The sequence below is a fragment of the Loxodonta africana genome, chromosome 7 (assembly GCF_030014295.1).
Source record: "Loxodonta africana isolate mLoxAfr1 chromosome 7, mLoxAfr1.hap2, whole genome shotgun sequence".
Lineage (NCBI taxonomy): Eukaryota > Metazoa > Chordata > Mammalia > Proboscidea > Elephantidae > Loxodonta > Loxodonta africana.
The window spans coordinates 107,672,588-107,696,788 of record NC_087348.1 but is presented as its reverse complement, the minus strand read 5'-3'; the positions used below and the strand labels follow the sequence as shown (position 1 = coordinate 107,696,788).

The following is a 24,201-nucleotide window of genomic DNA, read 5'->3' as shown; positions in this document are numbered from 1 at the left end:
GACTAGCTGAGATGGTCTGTCCTAAGTGATTGGCTGTAACACCCTATTCAGGATCAGAACTGGATATGGGACTGAGGCTTTGCCTTGTTAAGCACATTGTTTTTCTTTTGAATCAGTTCTATGATGAAAAACAGCAAACATTCAGATGCTTTCTCCCTCCATGTCACGACTGTGTACTTAGATTTACAAAATATATTTTGTTTCCACATATAGACATGTATTTGTCACTTGTATAGTATTTCAGTGTTCTCCTTAGTAATACATTTTAGGTTTGCTTACAGCTTTGCTCACTGAAAACATGTTTTTACTTAAGCCTTAAGAATTGGGGCAGTTAAGAATTGGATGAGAAATAGGAGGAGGAAAAATCAGAAAAATAAAACCTTATGTATGAAATCAATGTATTTTTTGGTTTATATTGCAGTAATTTAAGAGAAATAAACGAATGTTGTTTTAGTATTATTTTTATGGTACAAAGTTTATTTGAAGACTGGGAACATTTAAAGTGTTTAGAGAAGTTTACAAAGATATTTTAAAAAAAACCTTATGTGACAAAAATAGTGTACTTAAATACTTAGTGTAATTAATACTTCTATATAAGTAGGTGGACTCTTAACCTCCATCCTTATCACCTAGAATGAAGCCCATCACCCTATGTTCTTGCCCAAGGGTCTCATACTTGGTTTTGAATGGTCTAAGTGGAGAAGATACTTAAAAATTCAAATTTCCTTGACCCCCATCCTAGAGATTCTCTAGAGTGGGGCCCGGAAATGTCTTTTACCAACCTTCCCATGTACTTTGGGAGCTACCATTCTGCCACTGCTGAACATCTATCTCATCATACTTCTCACCAGTACATATCTTTTGCCTGCAATAGCCTAGTCTCTTTTGTTTGCCTGGTCTACACCAGTTCGTCCTTTAAGTGATAGCTGACATGCCCCATCATGCATAAGCTCTTCTGTCTTTGTCCTAGGTTCCTAAAGCTACTTATAAAAATACATTTTAGATTAATTTATCTCCTTCCACTTGAAAGTGGGCTTCTCCAGGATGGGGCAGGGCTTCCTTCTGTAGGGCATGCAGGGCCTCAGGCATTTTTTTTTTTTTTTGTGGGTCTCCTGTTAGTAATAACAATTTGACTTTCACCAAATAGGCATGTCAGCACCATTCTGGTGGCCCATCTCACACACTACCACAAAAGAAATAGTGTGCTCCAGCACAGGGGCCACCTACTTGCCAGGCCCTTCTCCTGGAGGTGCAGCTCAGACATGGGGGCCAGGGATGACCCCTAAACAAGAGCTTGGAACTCCTGGGGCATCTGGTTGACCTCACTGTAGAGTAGCAGGTGAGAGAGAAAAGCAGGTCTAAGGAGTGTAATTGTGTGGGAGATAATGTTTTCCACAAATAGACCTAATTTAGCTTGTGTTACTGGTGCATTTCTGAATAAATCTATTCCACAGTTATCTTTGAATGTTTTTACAGTGCCTAGCAAAAATTAAGTTTTGGATGAATGAATTCATGCATGCTTTTAAATTTTTTCAGTGACAGAAAATATTTTTATTAGTATATGGTTTTCTTGGATTTTAGTTTGTTTCATGTCATATAGAATCTCCTCTCTTTAAAAATTTTCAGTTTGTAACCTATAACTGAGAAAATAAGATTGTCACATGGAAAATAAAGCCAGTGGTAGTACAAGTGACATAAATATGGTAGGTAGACTCACTGGAAAGGAGATGTTAAAAACATTCCAATTAAAATTTATAAAATAGTGAAATAGACCTAATTATCTAAATATTCTTATAAAAATTCTTCTTCCATATCTCCAAATTTGGTACTATCTTGTATGGTGAGAATAAAATGTATAATATCAATTTCATTTAGAAACACTTTCATAATCAAATATAATTATGTTTCCAATTATGTTAGAAGAGATAAGATAATGAATGCAAGATGGTATATTCCTGACCACATCTGAGTATGGATGAAAATGGTCAGGTTCATGTAGAAATGGCAGTACAGTACATTAATTCATTATAAAGACTGCTAACTAATTAATTTAATATGCATGGTTAAAAGTAATAAGTATAAACATACAAGCATGATCTTTCCTAAGGAAATATGTATCAGTTAGACTTTTTAACTTGGAAGGCTTAAAGAGTTCAGAGACAAATCAATGTACTTGACTTGTGCAAGTAATTTTGCCTAGTGAGATTAGACTAGCTTGAAGCTCTCCAACCTGTGCTTCCTAGCTTTTGGAATATGTGTAGTAAAAAAAGAAAGAAAGAAACAATTTCCATGGAGTAGACTCCGGCTCATGGTGACTCTGTGTGTGTCACAGTAGAGCTGTGCTCCATAGGGCCTTCAGTGGTTGATTTTTGGGAAGTAGATCACCTGGTCTTTTTGCTGAGGCACCTCTGGGTGGACTCAAACCTCTAATCGTTTTTTTTTTTTTTATCAGCCGAGGACATTAACCGTCTGTACCACTCAGGGACTCCACGTGTGGTAATAAACTAACAAAACCCTGTTGCTGTCAAGTCAATTCTGACTCATAGTGACCTCATGTGTTAAAGAGTAGAATTACTCCAAAGGGTTTTCTCGGCTGTCATCTTCATGGGCACAGATCATCAGGCCCTTCTTCCATGGCACTGCTGAGTGGGTTTGAACTGCCAACCTTTCAGTTAGTAGCCAAGAGCAAACCATTTGTGCCACCCAGGAACCTTAAAAAAATACGTTTTGCCGTTGAGTTGATTCTGACACACAGTGATCCTATAGGACACAGTAGCCCCATAGGGTTTCCAAAGAGTGCTTGGTGGATTTGAACTGCCAACCTTTTGGTTAGCAGCCATAGCTATTAACCACTATGCCAGCAGGGTTTCCCCCAGGAATCTTACAGGCTAATATATTGAGACTTAGCTGTCACCCAAGGCTATGTAGGGTATCTTTTTATGTACTTAGCGCTCCTTTAACACTTAGTATCCTATGTCGCTATTGCCTATCTCTGTCTCCTCTACTGGACCAGTGTTTCTTTTAGAGCAGCATTCATTTTATCTCTTGCACTTGACAGTGCATTATAGATGCTCAGAAAATATTTATTGACTGAATAAAACCCATTTCTTTAACTCTTCTATCTGATGCATAGATCATCTCTGTTAACATCCAAATAATAGGTTAGCCTACCTGTTTGGTTATTTCCAGTGATAGGAACTCATTACTTCTCAAGATAGCCCAATATTTCTTTCTTTGACCATACTAATTGTAATACGTTTTTCTTTTTTATTGATCTGAAATTTTTTACTTTGTAAATGTTAAACTCTAGTCTTTTTATATTTTGGGGAGATAGAAAGGCAAAACTAATTCTTTAGATAAAAGAAATAACTTTGTAAGTCTGAAGGAACATTTAATATCATTGAATTCATTCTCCCTGGTCTCAGTCTTGAGATGAGTTTCAGCAAGATTAGGAATTTGCCTAAGGGACAAATAATCCTAGGGTATATTGACCTTCGGTTGGGTTTTCCGGGGCTTCTACTTCATCTTCAAATAACCTAAGTCAACTATTTTGCCCCCTCAAAGTCTCTCCAATATGTTTTCCATATTCTGCTCTAAAGGAAGTTCTCTAGTCAAACGAGTTTGAGGGAAATTTGTTTAAGTTTAAAAGGATTTCTTGACATTGCTACTTCTCAAATCTTTTATTATACTAATATGCCTTGTAACACTCTCCAAGGAATGGATAAAACATTTTTGAGTAATAGAAATTAATATCTCAAGGAATTTATGTTCCAAATAGTACACTTTGAAAATTACGGCCCTATGCTAAACATACTCATTTTATTCAAGTGTCTTTCAGATGAATCGATTTGCAGACATTCCATAACTAATCTTGGCATGTTGAGAACCACATAGGAAACCTCGTATGTAGACAGAGTAGAACATTAATAAAGGTCCAATAAAATTATTGAGAAGGCCTCTCCAACTGTAAATTTCATACTTATGGAGCCATCTGAAATGCTATCATTTTGTTATTTGGCCAAATAAAGGTCTTTTTTTTTTTTTTCATGACTTGAGGACAGAGAGGTTGACTTTCCCCCTCTTTTTTTCGTTCAGATGTATTGAGTTGTAATTGAGCTACACTGAACTACACATATTTAAGATATGCAGTTTGTTCAGTTTTGACATGTGTACACATTTGACACCATCATCAAAATCAAGATAACAAATATTTCCATCACCCCCCAAATTTTTTTGTGCCCCTTGTAATGCATTCATTCCTCTGCTCCTCTGAGGCAACCTCTGATATAGTGTTTATTACTATAGTTTGAATCTGAAGTTTACACTAAAAAAAAAAAAAAAGATAAAATTTTTTTTTTTTTTTTTGGATGGTGGCACGAATAGTTAGGCACTCCACAACTAGCCAAAAGGTTGGCTGTTTGAATTACCCAGAGGCACCTTGGAAGACAGGCCTGGCGATCTGCTTCTGAAAGATCATAGTCTTGAAAACCATATGGGGCAGTTTTACTCTGCACATACGGAGTTGCCATGAGTTGGAATAAACTTGATGGTCACTAACAACAACACAGCTTTTTCACTTAGCCTAATAATTTTGTGATTTATCTATGTTGATGCATATGTCATCAATTTATGGTTTTGTGTATTGCTGATTAATTTTCCAGCTGTGGACATAAATTGTTTCTCCATTCATCTGTTGATGAAGATTTGTTTACAGTTTTTGTCTATTAAAAGTTAACTGACTGTGAACATCCTTGAGTAAGTCTTTGTGTGAACATATGCAGTGTTTCTCTTGGGTAAATGGCCGGGTCATTTTGCAGGGACGCTATTCTTTTTACGTAGTACATTTTCTGTTCTTTGATTCTTTAGTGTGAACTTCTTTAGTTTGCTTTTTTTTCTTACCCCTGTCACGCAGTGATTAAGAACTTGGCTGCTAACCAAAAGTTCGGCAGTTCGAATCCACCAGCCACTCCTTGGAAACCCTGTGGGTCAGTTCTGCTCTGTCCCGTGGGGTTGCCATGAGTCAGAATTGACTCGACAGCAATGGGTTTGATTTTCTTGGTTTTAAGAAGTAAGCGCTGACCTGGAGGAAATGGAAAAGACTTTGGGAAAGAGAGGAACCTGGGAAGGAAGTATAGAGGAGAGATGATTTGAATGAGGCACATCAGGAAAGCAAAAGTTTTATTAGGCTACTATGTCTTTGTATTGGCAGAAGTGAGGAGGAAAGGTAATAAAGTGTATAAGAATCCAAAGATGTTCTCTCCTTATTTCCCATGTAGGCCCATAAGTACAAACTTGTTCCTACTATACTGTGATTTTTAATTTTGTCATTTTCTAATGATTTTAGAGTCTCTGGAATCTTAATGATGCACACCTGTATTGGTTTTACATAGTACCCAGCTTGTCTGCTTCTGTTAAGTGGCTCACAATCTATGACAGTCCTGTTTCTTAGGTGGTTCCTTGGCAAGAATAGAAGTAGGGGAATGTCTATACTTTTTGAAAGAGAATTGTTCCAGTAGCTTTTCTGTGTGCCCTGACTTAAGGTGGAGTTTCTCCCCTGGGCATTTTGGTCTAGATGTTACTTTTATGATTGTAACGTAACTTAGAGACAGGATATTTAATTTGGTAGTAATAAAGTAATAAGAACTGACTTTTTACCTTTTTTAGGTGTAGCCTATCAGCTATTCATTTTGAACAGGCAATATGGACTGACAATGGATTTGTAACAATCTATCCTGTCATTAACTCCCAAAACTAACACACTTGCATGTTTTCTTTCTTTTTTTCCGTAAACAAATGTTATGCCGTGTTAGAAGAAATGATTTCAGCATGTTTTCAATACCAAGAGGAAATATGTCTGCAAATGTTCTAAAAATATCAGCATTGTATTTTTTTCTTGAAATACATTATATTCTATATTTGAAGTTATAGTTTTTAGAAGGCTTTAGATTTTATTTTTTTCTTTAAAATTATTGCTGGTAGTGAAGACCAAAAGCAATTATTTGAAATTGAAACTGAAAGAGATAGTGATTCCATTAAAAGCAGGTAGTTAGGGGAGATTTAGTACTGTGGTGGAAAAAATCAAAACTGTAGAGTGTTGAATGTTAAATCTTCCCTTTGCATTGATTAGTGACATGTGGTATAGCATGTGCCTGTGGAGGTAAAAATTATTATACATATTCACCAATCTGAATGGCATATTTAAGATTATTAAAAAAAAAAGGGGGGGCTCTTCCGTTAAAGGAAGCAAAAAAGCCTGTTTTGTCTTAAGTGCTTTGAAACTGTGACAATTAGCAAAAAGTCATCTCTGAGGCAGAAACATACGTGAAGATAAGTGATTGAGTTGGGCGTCCCACAGAGCAGCATAGTACTTTGGAGTGCAAGGTCATAATTCTTTGTACTCTTTCCTCCATATGATTTAAGTTAAAGTGTATTTATGTACATTTTTATAGTTCCTGGCCTGACAGGGGTTTGCATGGTGTTGGTGCTATTCCTCATGATTACAGCTTCTACATATGCAATCCGGTAAGTTTCAGAGTCATTACTTCCATGTTTACTGGTCAGATTATTAAATTTTTCTTCAGGTTATCTTCATTTTCACATGTAGAAACAGCCTTGATTAACCAAAAACTCCTTAGCCAATGCAATAACTTGGTTAGTGGAATGTTCTGAATAATAAAGACTGAAGTACAAATATTTCTATTTATGAGTTCCTGTTTTTTAAAAATCTCTTCATTAGTCAACTCCTCTTGGCTGGTAAGGAATTGTATATGGAGACTTAATGTGATGACTGAGGAAATTTGAGTTCTTCAGGATTATCCCTCTGAAGGGCAGAGTACCTCTATGGGACATGGGATTGAATTTAACACAGACACAGGGATTTTGAGAATCCTTGGAATATGCCATTTAAAACTATCTTCTAACTAACTTCCTGAGGTGAGTTCGTTTTGCTGTAATTTAGCTTACTCTTCTAAAAGAAGCTATGGAAACATTTCAGAAGTTGAACTCTGGTAAAATAATTGGAAGTATATGCATTCAAGTTTATTCCTACTTCAAAAAATTTTGAGCAATTACAGGTAGACATTGTTCTGAGCACTTTAACATGTCCTTTTTGATGGACACATGCGATTTTTTCAGAATATTTTAGTGTCTTCCATTTCTTATCAAGTCTTTTGGTTAAAGGAAGTAAAATGAAAAAACACAACAACATATATTTCTTCCTGTCTTTGAAACAATCTCCAACCACTGTACTTGTTGAGATAAAAAAAGTCATTGGAGATTGTGTACGTATGTATACATATATACATGTATACCTTCGTCACTAATACATATACCTATATATATAGACAGATATATAAAATCTCCACTAAATTTCTTATCTCAACAAGTAGAGTGAAGATTCTTTGAAGATATATATGTACATATATATATAAAATCTCTCTCTGTTTCTCACACACGCTTTTAAAATAATTGCCCAATAATATACTCAAATGAGTCTGTCCCTACACTGGTAAACACGCCTATACACACATGCACACGCCAAAGCCTCATGAATAATCTCATCGTAACCTTTTTGGCATTTATGTTTATAGACTTGAACCTACTTATCTCTGCTCACTCTTTACCCACCTCCTGCTCCCCCTCCAAACCACACTTTTTCTCTCCCTCTCTCGCTACTGATCTTTCTCTCTTTCTCCATATATCTGTGTATTTTGCAAAAATTTGATCATGTTATACAAAGTATTTTAATTTGCTTTCTATTTAAATATGTTAGGAACATTTCTTCCACTTTAATATTTTTCTGTCATTGTCTTTACTGACTGCATAGCATATTACCATATACCCAAATAGATATACTTTATTTTCCTATTCCTTTATTTTTCAAGATTTTAGGTCGATTCCAGTTTTCCATTATTTCAATACTGAAGCAAACATCCTATTCTCGTGTCTTTGCAAACTTTTTCAATTATTTCCTAAGGACACTTTCCTAGATGTAGAGTAGCTGAGTCAAGTGGTAAGCATATTTTTAAGACTTTTTATACGAATAGAAAAACTGCCTTATTTAAAGGCAGATCTCTATGCATTTTGTGGGAGATATTTTATTTTAATTGGGTAAAACAGTCCTAGGCAAACTTCTGTATTTTTAGGAGTTCTTGAAGAAAAATTAGGGCATCTGCCAGATTTGTTTACAAGATTGAAGATATATAGAAGTTCTAATTTCTAAAAACAAAAAACAAAACAGTAAAGGTGCCATTACAAACTTATGAGGAAGATAAAGCTTAAATGAATAAAATTCTAGATGAATTATAGAGTTAAATGTAAAAGGTGACTTTTGGTTCGCAGCCGAGCACTTATCCAGTCTGCCACCAGGGCTTCTTATAAAAGTTGATACGTATTGTCATGAATTATGTCCCCCCAAAGATATGTGAATCAACTTGTTTAGGCCATGATTCCTAGTTTTGTGTGATTGTCCTCCGTTTTGTGATTGTAATTTTATGTTAACAGGGTTAGGGTGAGATTGTAACACCACCCTTACTCACATCACCTTCCTGATACAATGTAAAGGAAGTTTCCCTGGGGTGTGGCCTGCACCGCCTTTTATCTTAAGAGATAAAAGGAAAGAGAAGCAAGCAGAGAGACTGGGACCTCATATCACCAAGAAAAAAACACTGGGAGCAGGGCACGTCCTCTAGACCTGGGGTTCCTCCACAGAGAAGCTCCTAGTTCAGGGGAAGATTGACAAGAAAGACCTTCCTCCAGAGCTGACAGAGGGAGAAAGCTTTCCCCTGGAGTTGACGCCCTAAATTTGAACTTTTAGTCAACTTTAAACAACCCTGTGAGAAAATAAACTTCTTTGTGTTAAAGCCATACACTTTTGGTATTTCTGTTATAACCTAACTAGATGACTAAGATAGATACATACCATTAAAAATTTAAAAGAAACTTTAAGTTAATATTTATCAGACCTCAGGGTGGGCAAGGGATCATTTAGGAAATGTTTGCCTAAAAATATGAAAACTAAAACTTGTGCCTATTGATATACATCATAGAAATAATAAACACGTTATTGGGGAAATTATTACCAATCACATGGAACTACTGCAGGTTGGCATTCTTAAAATGTAAATAGTTTACATATTAATTAAGAATAATACCCAATTAAAAATGGATAGTGACTGTGAACAGAAATCACGCAGGAGATTAAAGTGATACACATAGGAAGTATTGCTCAGTCTCACTAATAAAAAAATAGTGGAAACTTATAAAATGAGGTACCACTTTAGCCAGTCAAAATTGAATGACTTGTTAGCATGATAATACCAAGTTTGGTCTGGCTTTGGGAAAACAGACACTTGGATCTCTCATTGATAAACATGTTCGTAGAGAGCAATTGGCTGTATGGATTAAAAGCATTACAGATGTATGTCCTTTGATCTAGTTATTCCATTTCTGGGAACTTAGATTCAATAAAGAATCAACTATGTGCAATAAGGTTAAAGAAAGTAAAAGGAAGAAACACAACAACATATATTTTTTCTCTTTTTCAAAGTACTTTCAACCACTTTTTGAGATAAGAAATTCAGTGGAGATTTTATATACTGTATATATATATATATTTTATATATATATTTTTTATATATTATTATCAGGATGTTAATGATTTTTCTAAAAATAGCAACAACTGTGAATTTTTTAAAAAAAAACAATTAGCTGTTGATTAAATCAGAGGTTCTGAAAGGTTTTAGGGGTTGTATCAGAATCACTTGGGAAGACTACAAATACCTGCCCTCCACTTCCAAGATGCTGATGATGAATATCTGCCTACTCCCAAGCGTATGAAATAATTGCTGATCTTTCTCCTCCCAAACATTTCATTGATTGTGCTTCTCATAGTCCTTCCTTTTCAGATTCTTTATCCACCCCCATGGCAATAACTCCAAGGTATTTAACACTGTCCAGGACAAGAAAAAGCTTTGACAAGCATTTATTTGAATTGCTCTGCATTTGATTTCCCTTCGAACTACACTCAAAATATATATTGGAATGGGAGCATTAGTTTTAGATATCACTTGAAAATTGAGAATATTGATAAAGAGCAATAAAAATGTAAATTAGCAGGCTATCAGCCACTTCTTAGCCTTACATCATAATAACTTTAAAATAAACATCCTCTTATTTTAATTCTTTTTACATATCTTTATTTGAAATACAAAGAACCTTCAAACTGATAATTTGTTATTTATAATTTTTGTCAGTTTTGTTTGTGTGGTATGTTGATGCTTTGGTATTATGGAGTAAAATCTAAGATGAGCTCTTTTTTTAGGTTTGTTAAATTGAGGCATATGTTTGAAATAGTGCACTCTTTTTAGCAAGATGAAATGTAAAGTAGTACTGAAACTGTTATTTGTTTTTTCAGAGTTTCTAACTATGACATCTTCTGGTATACTCATAATCTCTTCTTTGTCTTCTACATGCTGCTGATGTTGCATGTTTCAGGGTAAGTTTAAAGAATGCATAAAATAGTCCATATCTTATTCCTGGGTATGATTGAGTTGAGATTTTAGATCGAGCTACTCTAATATAGTTTCAGATATACTAGTAAGTAACGTGGAAAATAACTGAAACAAAATTAAGATCATGTGTGCCTAAAAATGGGTTTTGAATGAACTCTATAGAGAAGCATAATTCTGTTTTTAACATATCATGTTTTAATGAAACTGGTAGAAAAGAATATTAACATTGATGACTAGAATTAATTCTACACATAATTTAAAGTAAATTAAAATTGATGACGTATAATTAATTCTATAGCCCCCTAGAGATCCAAAGGAACCACGGTGGTACAGTGGTTTAAGTGCTCGGCTACGAACCAAAAGGTCGACAGTTCAAACCCACCAGCTGCTGCGAGGGAGAAAGCTGTGACAGTCTGCTTCCATAAAGATTACAGCCTTGGAAACCCTATGGGGCAGCTCTACTCTGTCCTATAGGGTTGCTGTGAGTCAGAATGGACTCGACAGCAGTGGGTTTGGTTTTGGTTTTTATAAATAAATCCTGATAGCCTCTAAATTAAAGTAAGAATGATGACCTTCAAGAAGAGATATTTTAGTATTTTTATTTTCAGAAACCGCTTATGTCTTACAGCTGCAGAGTTTCTAACAGTGGCATTACTAGTCTTTTCATTTAGAAAAGTCTAGAGGCAGTAATAGGTGCAGTTGTTGTTAGGTGCCATTGAGTGGGTTCTGACTCATAGAGACCCCATGTACAACAGAACAAAACACTACCTTGTCCCGTGCCATCCTCACAATCATTGTTATGCTTAAGCCCCTTTTTGCAGCCACTGTGTCAGTTAATCTCATCGAAGGTCTTCCTCTTTTTTCGCTGACCCTCCACTTTATCAAGCATGATGTCCTTATCCCTCCTGATAACATGTCCAAAGTGTGTGAGACATAGCTTCACCATCCTTGCTTCCAAGGAGCATTCTGGTCATACTTCTTCCAAGATAGAATACATATATATGTATGTATAACACAAACACATATCTATAATACACACTTTATGAATTTCTGTTTTTGTGTATGCATGTGTTTGCCTGACCACTAGTGAACTTAGTCACACTCATATGATGCAATAGGCCATTGTGTTGTATAAGGTTCACTTGGTTTAGCAGAAGGATGCAGAACAGGAGACATAGGATGTTAGTAGAAAAATGTCAGGGTTTTCTTAAATGGGGCCTCTATAGTTGCTCAGGAACCATTTTCACCTGCCTCCTACCCCACCCAATGTAGCAACTCATGTAACAACTCTTTGGAGAAGAGAAGACTGGATGGATGGACATGGACTACCTTCCCTTGGGTAAACCTCATGCTACACAAGAACAACTATCTTGGTAACAGCCTGAGACCCCTCGGGGAATGCACTGAGTTGCCAGAAAACATTGTGCACAGGGATGCTGAGGCCTGTGTTTCCCCAAATTATTTTAGAGTTCACTCAGTCCTCCCAGTTCCAAGGCATTTCACTAATAATAAACAATGTTGCATGGTAACACAGCTGGCACGCCCCATTTATCTTAACCGAAAATGATTCCAGGGAGAAAGTGTTTGGAGAAAGGTTCAGGCATGCTGTTAATCCTTTCTTTAGAATGTTTTATAATGTACATTATCAGTACAGCAGGACATATATGTAAATTATAGATTTATTTCAGGGTGCATGTTCAAAATGTTTTTTTCCCTTAATTTTGGAGACTGCCAGTTTAAACAGCGGTATTAAATGAGTCTCTTGTAGGGTTGCTATGAGTCGGAATCAACTCGACATCACTGGGTTTGGTTGGTTTTTGGTTTCCCATACGTACTGTTTAGCTTTTGTTCTATACCGTGAGTCTAGAACATACAGCTGTAGCATATCAGAAACGTGGCCACACACTGTAAGCCCAACTTCTAGCCATTTCAGCCCGGGGAAGAGGGCCGTGGCCACTGAATGTTCCTCATTCTGTTTATCAATCTTTGTGGGGCATTAGGGCTACAAAAAGCCCTTGATAGAGAAATTTGCTTTATATTCTGTTTTAGAGGGCTCAGGGCTATCACAGAGTGGCCTACAGGTAATCAGATAATAACAATACGAACTGAGTTATATATAAATATTATTTCAAATAATTACAGAACGTTTAGTGTATGCCAATATCACTCAAAATGGTTTATATACTGTATGTCACTAGATGCTCAGAAGTTTATGAGGATAGATAAAAATATTAAACGTACTTTATGGGTGGGAAGTCTGAGGTTTAGAGACATTAAATAACTTGCTGAAGTTTATATAACTGATGGCTACTGTATTCAAAGTCAAACACTGATTCAAAAATTGATATTCTTTCCTAAAAAAAAAAAAAAAAGACCTCATTGCCATTAATTCAGACTCATGGTGACCCTATGGGACAGAGTAGAACTGCCCCATAAGGTGTCCAAGGCTGTAATCTTTATGAAAGCAGACGGCTGCATCTTTCTTTCATGGAGTGGCTGGTGGTTCAAACCACCAACCTTTTGGTTAGCAACCCAGTGCTTAATCACTGCACCACCAGACCAAACCCATTGCCATCAAATCCTTTATTCTTTACTACTAGGCTTTATTTCTTGTACAACTTTGTACTTCTGAGATTTTGGGTTAAGTTTGGGTTTTTTTTTAAGTTTATGATCTTTGCTTATCTGGAGTTGTGATCTATATGTGTACATAAGATGAGAGAAAAATTCAGTCACTTGTTAGTATAATGAATTATGCATTCTTTTGCTTTCACTTTTTACTAAATTAAAACTCTGAAAAAAATTAGCTCCTTTGTAATTCAAAGTAGAACCATTTTTTTTAGAGGTTCAGGAGTTCAAATAGATTTCTTAAGTTTAAAGAAGATTATATTTAGAGCGTCTTCATTATTACTTTTTTGAGGTAAAGGTAGAACATATTTAGGTTTTGATTTTATTTTTGTAGAACAGAATCATAAAATAAGATACCTTTAATTTGTTCAAAGAAATAGCAAAAGGCATCTACAGGAATACTAATCAACCTATTACAGGTACTCCCTGACTTGACGTATTTGAGTTACAACGAACCACACTTGTGACTGCCCCTTTTTTTTTTTTTACATTTTATCATAGTAATATATACTACATACAGTGTTGCAGCAAGTAAGTTGTTGATGTTATTCTCACATGTTCACTCCAAGATAATCAGTTTTATGATTTACTGTTCAAAACATTGCCATATGACCTGGTCTACAATATAGTCAGTGTTGGGAGTCGTAATGAATAGAAAGTTGGGCACTGTTCAACTCTAACAACATTTAACAGTTGAACAGTGCAAGCGCCCAACAGCTGTTATGATTCCGACTTCATCGTTATGACACTGATGTTGATTTTGTTGTAGACCAGGCCTATAGCACGTTCTTACTCACCGTTTCAGACTATAAGAAGCATCAGTTATTAATTTGAAGCTAAGTTATTTAACTTTCTCTAACTGTAACACCTGCACTGCTTATACCTCCAACAATATATCTAGCAAAAGAAGTTGTGCCACTGGAAATTCTAATCCAAAAAAGAAGGTGAGGAAGGCTCTAGATAGACATGGCTCTAAAGATGAAGATCATTAAGGCCTGATAATGGAAAGAGGGAAAGAAAGTCAGTGAAATAGCCTATCAGGAAGGGCTGTCTCATATGACCTTTTTGACAATCATAAAGGATAAGAATAGTATTTTGGGGGCAGCTGAAGGAGCTATTGGCATAAAATTGACAATTCTAACGAAGAGGCAAGGGCCAGTTCACGAGATGGAAAAGCTGTTGATGATTCTGATAGATCAAATCCAGAAGAGGATTCCTATGAGTTTACTGATGATTCAAATGAAAGCATGTGCCTTTTTGAAATCAGAAGGAACTGCAAGGACAAGATTACTTCAGTACTTCAATGCTAGCAAAGGCTGATTTTACCTCTTCAAATGCAGATTTGGCTTACATAACATGCATATAACTGGAGAAGCAGGAAATGCTGATGTAGAAGCTGTCAAAAAATTTCTTGATGAGCCCGACAAGATAATACAAGATGAAGAATATCTACCAGAGCAGGTTTTCAACGTGGATAAAACAGGCTTGTTTTGGAAAAGGTGCCAGAATGGAGCTACATTCACAAAAAGGCAAAGTCAACGCCTGGCTTCAAGGCATTTAAAGACAGAATCACACTACTGCTTAGAGGAAATGCTGCTGGATTTAAATAAAAATCTTTTCTTGTTTACTATTCTGAAAACCCCCCAGCATTCAAAAACATTGACAAAAATAAGCTGTAGGTCTACCTCAGAAGTAACTCCAAGGCCTGGATGATGATTGCGTTATTTTAAGACCAGTTTTTAAGTTGTTTCACTCCAGAAGTGCATGCAAAAAGAGCATTCCTTTCAATATTTTGCTGCTACTTGTAAATACCCCCAGGACATGCTCCTCGCCTAGATGATCTAAATCAAGATGTGAAAGTGGTGTACATATCTCCTGATAGGACAGCTGAGATTCAGCCTATGGATTAAGCAAGGTTCAATTGCCACCTTCAAGGCATACTTCTACAGACTACCTTTGCTCAGGCAATAGCTGCAATGGCTAGAGGTACGGTAACACATGATTTCTGGAAGAAGAAGAGTGTTCTTCAGTGTATCAGGAACATTGCATCTTCCTGGGAGGAAGTTATGGGAAAATGCATGCAGGGGATATGGAAAAAATTGCTGAGTTATGTTAACAGTCTCTAAGCCTTTGATCAGGATAATATCATAGAAGAGCTCGGTGGAAAAATCATTCATATGGCAAGAACACTGAGTTTAGAATCTGATATCACCTGTGTGGAACTGGAAGGCATAGTGGTTAAGAGCTACAGCTGCTAAACAAAAGGTGAGCAGTTAGAATCCCCCGAGCACTACTTGGAAACCCTATGGGGAAGTTCTACACTGTCCTTGTAGGGTTGCTATGAGTCAGAATTGACTCAACAGCAGCAGGTTTGCTTGAGTTGTTGTTTTTTTTTTCTTGCTTATGCTTTGTCTCATAAATCCTCCCAACACACTGTAGATATTGTTATTTCCATTTACAAAGGAGGGGACAGGAAAGGTGAGAGGTCACAGCTACTAAGTAGAAGAGCTTGCATTTGAATCTAGGTAACCTGATTACAAAGAAGCCCTGGTAGCACAATGGTTATGTGCTTGGCTGCTAACTGAAAGGTGGTGTTCCAACCCAACAGCTGCTCTGAGGAAAAAAAGACCTGGTGACTTGTTCTTGTAAAGATTACAGTCAAGAAATCCCTTTGAGGGAGTTCTTTGTCACATGGGATTGCTGTGAGTCAGAATTGATGTTAAGGCACCTAACAACAACGATCTGATTCCAGAACCCACATTCCTAACCACTAACCATTGTACTGCCTCTAGTTTGGTTCAGCTTCTCAGTATCCCTTTTAAAGTGTGAATACCACCTGGTTCTCAGAGTAGTGTGATGTGATATCGGCGTAGTGGAAGCCTCACCTTCTTCACTCTAAACATTGCAGTCAGTATTATTTAAGATACAGTTATCCCATTTCATGGTTATCCATGTCCTTAGTTTAATCTGATTTTCATTCTTGTTACCTATAGTTTAGATTTTTTTTTATCACGTAGAAGGAAGTCCATATTGCATGGCAGTCTAAAAAACTACTGCAGTTTATATATACTAAGCACAGCTGTTTCTTCTCAGTGTCCAAATAGATCTTTAAAATAAATTGATTTTCTTTTCCAAGATGGCAAGTATAGCATGGTGGTTAAGAGTTAGATTCCTTAATAGCTGTATGACTTGGCAGATAATTTCACCTTTTTCTTGTTTATCAAATGGGATAATTAAATTTCCTACACCGAAGGGTCGTTTTGACTTTAAATAAGTGAATATAGCAAACTAGACAGATCATAGAAGTGCACAGTAAATGTTAGCAAGAAAAAATATGTTAATACCAGTACTAATAGTTGTGTAAGAAAGACAGATCACATTTTTTTTTTTAATTAATTTTTATCGTGCTTTAAGTGAAAGTTTACAAATCAGGTCAGTCTTTTATAAAAAAAATTTACATACACCTCGCCATATACTCCTAATTGCCCTCCCTCCAATGAGATAGCACAGTTCTTCCCTCCACTCTCTCTCCTCATGTCCACTTGGGTAGCTTCTGGCCCCCTCTACCCTCTCATCCCCACTCCAGACAGGAGATGCCAACATAGTCACATGTGTCCACTTGATCCAAGAAGCTCGTTCTTCACCGGTATCATTTTCTATCCCCTATTGCAGTCCAATCCCTGTCTGAAGAGTTGGCTTTGGCAATGGTTCCTGTCCTGGGCTAACAGAAGGTCTGGGGACCATGGCCTCTGGGGTCCCTCCAGTCCCAGTCTGACCATTAAGTCTGGTCTTTCTATGAGAATTTGGGGTCTGCATCCCACTGCTCTTCTGCTCACTCAGGGTTTCTCTGTCGAGTTCCCTGTCAGGGCAGCCATCGGTTGTGGCCATGCACCATCTAGTTCTTCTGGTCTCAGGCTAATGTAGTCTCTGATTTATGTGGCTCTTTCTGTATCTTAGGCTCATAATTACCTTGTGTTTTTCATTCCTCCTTGCTCCAGGTAGGTTGAGACCAAATGATGCATCTTAAATGGCCACTTGCTAGCATTTAAGACTCCAGACGCCACTTTCCAAAGTGGGGTGCAGAATGTTTTCTTAATAGATTTATTATGCCAATTGACTTAGATGTCCCCTGAAACTATGGTCCTCAAACCCCTGCCCCTGCTACGCTGGACTTTGAAGCTTTCACTTTATTCAGGAAACTTCTTTTCTTTTGGATTAGTCCAGTTGTGTTGACCTATCCTGTATTGGGTTCTGTCTTTCCCTTCACCTAAAATAAAACTTATCTACTATCTAAATAGTGAATACACCTCTCTCTCTCCCTCCCTCCCTCCCTCTCTCCCTCCCTCCCCTGTCTCGTAACCATCAAAGAATATTTTCTTCTCTGTTTAAACTGTTTCTCTAGTTATTATAATAGTGTCCTTATACAATATTTGTCCTTTTGCAACTGACTAATTTCACTCAGCATAATGTCTTCCAGATTTGTCCATGTTATGAAATGTTTCACGGATTCATCATTGTTCTTTATCAATGCACGGTATTCCATTGTGTGAATATACCATAGTTTATTTATCCATTCGTCTGTTGATGGTCATCTTGGTTGCTTCCAACTTTTTGCTATTCTAAACAGTGCTGCACTGAACATGGGTGTGCATATATCTGTGAAAAAGCTCCTGTTTCTCTAGGATATAGTCCAAGAAGTGGGATCGCTGGATCGTATGGTAGTTCTAGTTCTAGTTTTTTAAGGAAGCACCAAATTGATTTCCAAAGTGGTTCTACCATTTTACATTCCCATTGCAGTGTATAAGTGTTCCGGTGTCTCCACAGCCTCTCCAACATTTATTATTATGTGTTTTTTGGATTAATGCCAGTCTTGTTGGAGTGAGATGGAATCTCGTTGTAGTTTTGATCTGCATTTCTCTGATGGCTAATGATTGTGAGCATTTCCTTATGTATCTCTTAGCTACATGAATGTCTTCTTTAGTGAAGTGCCTGTTCATATCCTTTGCCCATTTTTAAATTGGGTTGTTTGTCTTTTTGTGGTTGAGTTTTAGCAGAATCATGTAGATTTTAGAGATCAGGCTCTGGTCGGAGATGTCATAGCTGAAAACTTTCTCCCAGTCTGCAGGTTGTGTTTTTACTCTTTTGGTGAAGTCTTTGGATGAGCATAGGTGTTTGATTTTTAGAAGCTCCCAATTATCTGGTTTCTCTTCTGCATTTTTAGTAATATTTTGTATTCTGTTTATGTCATGTATTTGGGCTCCTAATGTTGTCCCTATTTTTTCTTCCATGATCTTTATTGTTTTAGACTTTATGTTTCAGTCTTTGATCCATTTTGAGTTAGTTTTTGTGCACGGTGTGAGGTATGGGTCTTGTTTCATTTTTGTGCAGGTGTATATTCAGTTACGCTGGCACGATTTGTTAAAAAGACTGTCTTTTCCCCAATTAACTGACACTGGGCCTTTGTCAAATATCAGCTGTTCATATGTGCATGGATTTATGTCTGGATTCTCAATTCTGTTCCATTGGTCTTTGTGTCCGTTGTTGTACCAGTACCAGGCTGTTTTGACTACTGTGGCAGTATAATAGGTTCTAAAATGAGGTAGTGAGTTCTCCCACTTTGTTCTTCTTTTTCAGTAATACTTTACTTATCTGGGGACTCTTTCCCTTCTATATGAAATTGGTGAAAAACAAGGCTCCAGGAATTGATGGAATATCAATTGAGATGTTTCAGCAAACCGATGCAGCACTGGAGATGCTCACTCGTCTATGCCAAGAAATATGGAAGACAGCTTCCTGGCCAACTTATTGGAAGAGATCCATATTTATGCCTATTCCTGAGAAAGGTGATCCAGCCGAATGTGGAAATTATACAACAATATCATTAATATCACATGCAAGCAAAATTCTGCTGAAGATCATTCAAAAACGGCTGCAGCAGTATATCCACAGGGAACTGCCAGAAATTCAGGCCGGTTTCAGCAGAGGATGTGGAACCAGGGATATCATTGCTGATGTCAGATGGATCCTGGCTGAAAGCAGAGAATCCCAGGAGGATGTTTACCTGTGTTTTATTGATTATGCAAAGGTATTTGACTGTGTGGATCATAACACTGTGAAGAATGGGCATTGCAGAACACTTGATTGTGCTCATGAGGAACCTTTACATAGATCAAGAGGCAGTTGTTCGGACAGAACAAGGGGATACTGATGGGTTTAAAGTCAGGAAAGGTGTGCATCAGGGTTGTATTCTTTCACCATAACTATTTAATCTGTATGCTGAACAAATAATAACGAGAAACTGGACTGTATGAAGAAGAACGGGGCATCAGGATTGGAGGAACACTCATTAACAACCTGCCTTATACAGATGACACAACCTTCCTTGGTCAAAGTGAAGAGGACCTGAAGCACTTACTGATGAAGATCAAAGACCACAGCCTTCAGTATGGATTGCACCTCAACATAAAGAAAACAAAAATCCTCACAACTGGGCCAGTGAGCAACATCATGATAAATGGAGAAAAGATTGAAGGTGTCAAGGATTTCATTTTACTTGGATCCACAATCAACAGCCGTGGAAGCAGCAGTCAAGAAATCAAAAGACTCATTACATTGGGCAAATCTGCTGCAAAGGACCTCTTTAAAGTGTTAAAGAGCAAGGATGTCACCTTGAAAACTAAGGTGCGCCTCACCCAAGCTGTCGTATTTTCAGTGGCGTCATATGCATGTGAAAGCTGGACAATGAATAAGGAAGACCGAAGAAGAATTGATGCCTTTGAATTGTGGTGTTGGCAAAGAATATTGAATATACCATGGACTGCCAAAAGAACAAACAAACCTGTCTTGGAAGAAGTGCGACCAGAATGCTCCTTAGAGGCAAGGATGGCGAGACTGCACCTTACATACTTTGGACATGTTATCAGGAGGGCTCAGTTCCTGGAGAAGGACATCATGCTTTGCAGAGTACAGGGTCAGCGGAAAAGAGGAAGACCCTCAACGAGGTGGATTGACACAGTGGCTGCAACAATGAGCTCAAGCATAACAATGATTGTAAGGATGGCTCAGGACTGGGCAGTGTTTCATTCTGTTGTGCATAGGGTCGCTATGAGTCGGAACCGACTTGACGGCACCTAACAACAACAACATCTCATTAAAAAATATCTTTGGAATTTGGATTCGAATTGCATTTTATCTATAGGTAGCTTTTTACAATGTTAAGTCTTCCTATCCATGAGCAAGGTATGTCTTTCCACTTATGTAGGTCTCTTTTGGTTTCTTGCAGTAGTTTCTTGTAGCTTTCTTTGTATAGGTCTTTTACCTCTCTGGTAAAATTTATTCCTAAGGATTTTATCTTCTTGGGGGCTGGTGTAAATGGTAATTGATTTGGTGATTTCCTCTTTGATATTCTTTTTGTTGGTATAGAAGAATCCAACTGATTTTTGTATGTTTATCTTGTATGCTGTTACTCTGTTGAACTGTTAGTTTCAGTAGTTTTTTTGAGGATTCTTTAGGGCTTTCTGTGTATAAGATCCTGTCATCTGCAAATAGAGATACTTTTACTTCTTTCTACCTATCTGAATGCGCTTTATTTCTTTATCTAGTCTACTTGCCCTGACTAGGACTTCCAGCACAGTGTTGAATAAGAGTGGTGATAAGCGGCATCCTTGTCTGGTTCTGGATCTCAAGGGGAGTGCTTTCAGACTCTTTGCATTTAGGATGATGTTGGCTGTTAAAAAATAAATGCCTTTTGTTATATTGAGGAATATTCCTTCTAGTCATATTTTGCTGACAGTTTTTATCATGAAAGGCTGTTGAACTTTGTTAAATGCCTTTTCTGCATTAGTTGATAAAATCATGTGGTTCTTGTCTTTTGTTTTATTTATATGGTGGATTACATTCATTGTTTTTCTAATATTGAACCATCCCTACATACCTGGTATAAATCCCACTTGGTCGTGGTGGATTATTTTTTTGATATGTTGTTGAATTCTATTGGCCAGAATTTTGTTGAGAATTTTTGCATCTATGTTCTTGAGGGATATAGGTCTGTAATTTTCATTTTTTGTTGTGTCTTTACCTGGTTTTGGTATCAGGGATGTGCTGGCTTCATAGAATGAGTTACGGAGTATTCCGTCTTTTTCAATGCTCTGAAATACCTTTAGTAGTAGTGGTGTTAACTCTTCTCTGAATGTTTGGTAGAACTGTGCAGTGAAGCCATCAGGGTCAGGGTTTTTTTTTTGTAGGGAGTTTTTTGATTACCTTTTCTATCTCATTTTTAGTAATGGGTCTGTTTAGTCGTTCTACCTCTGTTTGTGTTACTTTAGGTAGGCAGTATTTCTAGGAATTCATCCATTTCTTCTAGGTTTTCAAATTTGTTAGAATACAATTTTTCGTAGTAATCTGGTATGACTCTTAATTTCAGTTGGGTCAGTTGTAATATCACCCATCTCATTTCTTATCTGGGTTATTTATTTCTTTTCCTGTTTTTCTTTAGTCAGCCTGGCCAATGGTTTATCAATTTTGTTATTTTTTTCAAAGAACCAGCTTTTGGTCTTGTTAACTCTTTCAATTGTTTTTCTGTTCTGTATTTAATTTAATTCTGCTCTAATTTTTACTGTTTGTTTTCTTCTGGTACCTAAGGGTTTCTTTTGTTGCTCTCTTTCTGTTTGTTCAAGTTGTAGGGACAGTTCATTGATTTTGGCCCTTTCTTCTTTTTGTATATGTGCTTTTATTGATATAAATTGACCCTGAGCAGTGCTTTCACTGTGTCCCAAAGGTTCTGATAGGAAGTGTTTCCATACTCATTGGATTCTATGAATTTCTTTATTCCCTCCTTAATGTCTTCTATAACCTCATCTTTTTTGAGCAGGATATTGTTGAGTTTCCAAGTATTTGATTTCATTTCCTTGGTTTTTCTGTTATTGATTTCTACTTTTATGGCCTTATTGTCTGAGAGGATGCTTTGTAGTATTACGATGTTTTACATTCTGCAAAGGCTTGCTTTATGACCTAATATGTGGTCTATTCTAGAGAATGTTCCATGTGCACTAGAAAAGAAAGTATACTTGGTTGCTGTTGGGTGGAATGTTCTGTATATGTCTGTGAGGTCAGGTTGGTTGTGACATTTAGATCTTTCATGTCTTTATTGAGCTTCTTACTGGATGTCCTGTCCTTCACTGAAAGTGGTATGCTGAAGGAAAGACCACATTTGACTATTTGAAGAATCATTTTTATTGTTAACAACATTAGGCATATCACTTTAGAAGAGCCCCAATTTTCCTATTGGCAAAGTAATTTGGTGAACATATAATGAAAACTGCTTAGCAGATCAAAAGACTATTCATAAAAAGGGCAGTGATTTTTATAGCATTAGGAAGTCTCTAAAATTGAATTGGTTTTAATAATGAACGTTTATCTTGGGACTAGCAAAAAAAGCCTTAAGGAAATTTTCCTTCTAATTTTTGGTACATCTTCCTAAGAGATTAGTATTTGTTTACTGTATTAAAGATGTATCAATTCAGAAGATGTTGGGCAGGGGGAAGCCAAAACCATTCCCTTTTTCTAGAAATGTATATAACTGGACTTTCTTTCTTCATTTTCGTTTGAAAGATTCATCAGGAGGAGACATATAGTGTTATTCTCACTTACTGACTAAACGGATATTGGAGGGAAAAGCAATTATGCAAGTCACAGAGCCCCAGTGACCTGCTTCTTTGAAAGGCATGTGGAGGGAATGCATTGTCAATGAGATATGGCACCGTCACCTCTGCAGTCTTCCCCTAGTCAACACTCCCACTGGTTGTGGCTTGAGAGTGTTGCGTGGGTAGTGATTGTATTATTTTTCCATTTAAATGAGAGAGAAAGTATAATGCAATAATACTGGAAACGAGGGGAGGAAAGTCCTACTCAAACATGATGAATAGTGATGAGAGCAAATTAATGGTGTAAATAATATCCTATGCCAGCTCTGCTGGACTTCTTAGGCCATTTTTGTTATATAAGGATACCTGAAGAATTCTTTAAATAGAGTTGTATGTCTTTTAGGTGACAGGAGTTCACTGTGGACCACGATTTATATTCTGCTTGAATATAAATATGAATATAGAATATAAGTTTTATTCTAGGGGATTTAAAAAAAATAGAATATAAGTTTTATTCTAGGGGATTTAAGAAGAATAGTTTTCTACGTGTATGTTTCTATAGGTATTTATTATTTAAACCAGGGGCACATGGTGGGTAGCCTTTGTAAGCAAGGGCACTCGTGAACCAGAGGCACTGTCAGCTTCGTAGGAGCTTAGCCTCAAGTAGTTAGCCAGGGTTAGACAAATATTTGTGAGGCTAGCTTATTGCGCAGATTTTAATATATTCTCTCTCCACTGTGCCTTCAGGAAGAGGAAATTAGGGGTATGTTATTAGGAAATTAGGGATGAAGGTATTTAGGCAGTATAGCTGCTGATTCCTAAGTATCTATCTTCTTTTTTAGAAATACCTTCTCTCTTTTTACCCACTGATGTGACAGGGAGAGAGGCTTGGGTACTCTTTCTTATAGAGAGAGTCACCTGCTCTTCTTAGAATGTCAAATGGGAGCTTGGGTGGGGCCACACTCCTAATTTAACTTGGATTAAGCCAAATCTTTCTAGCACTGAGGGAGAATTTTAGTTTCCCTTTTATTTTCTTTGGAGTTTCCCTTTCCTTGTCATTAGAGTTTCAGTAACTGTATAATTCATTGCCCAAATTGGACACTTTTGATAATGAAGCAAAATCAAACCCAAATCCCCTGCCATTGAGTTGATTCCGACTCATAGCGATCCTATAGAACAGAATAGAATTGCCTCCATAGGGTTTCCTAGGCTGTAAATCTTTATGGAAGCAGACCGCCATGTCTTTCTCACTCAGGGTGGCTGCTCGGTTTGAACTGGTTAGCCAAGCACTCTAACCAGTGCACCACCAGGACTCTTTTTTCAGAATGAAAGGGGATGCGGCAGAACCCATGGGTGAGGGAGGTGTGGATTGACTTAGTGCTACCCTCCTGCAAAGGTGAATATAATCATATGGTTCATTTTAC

At 37.0% G+C, this 24,201-nt stretch overlaps 1 protein-coding gene across 1 annotated transcript in view; it reads left to right on the top strand.

Moving 5' to 3' along the window:
- Positions 1 to 24,201, top strand: part of NOX4 (NADPH oxidase 4) — a 178,907-nt gene that overhangs the window by 50,562 nt on the left and 104,144 nt on the right. The window contains exons 6-7 of the mRNA XM_003418556.4: positions 6,450 to 6,522; positions 10,415 to 10,495. Coding sequence (XP_003418604.2) covers positions 6,450 to 6,522; positions 10,415 to 10,495 — 154 coding nt within the window. The remainder of the gene's footprint in view (positions 1 to 6,449; positions 6,523 to 10,414; positions 10,496 to 24,201) is intronic.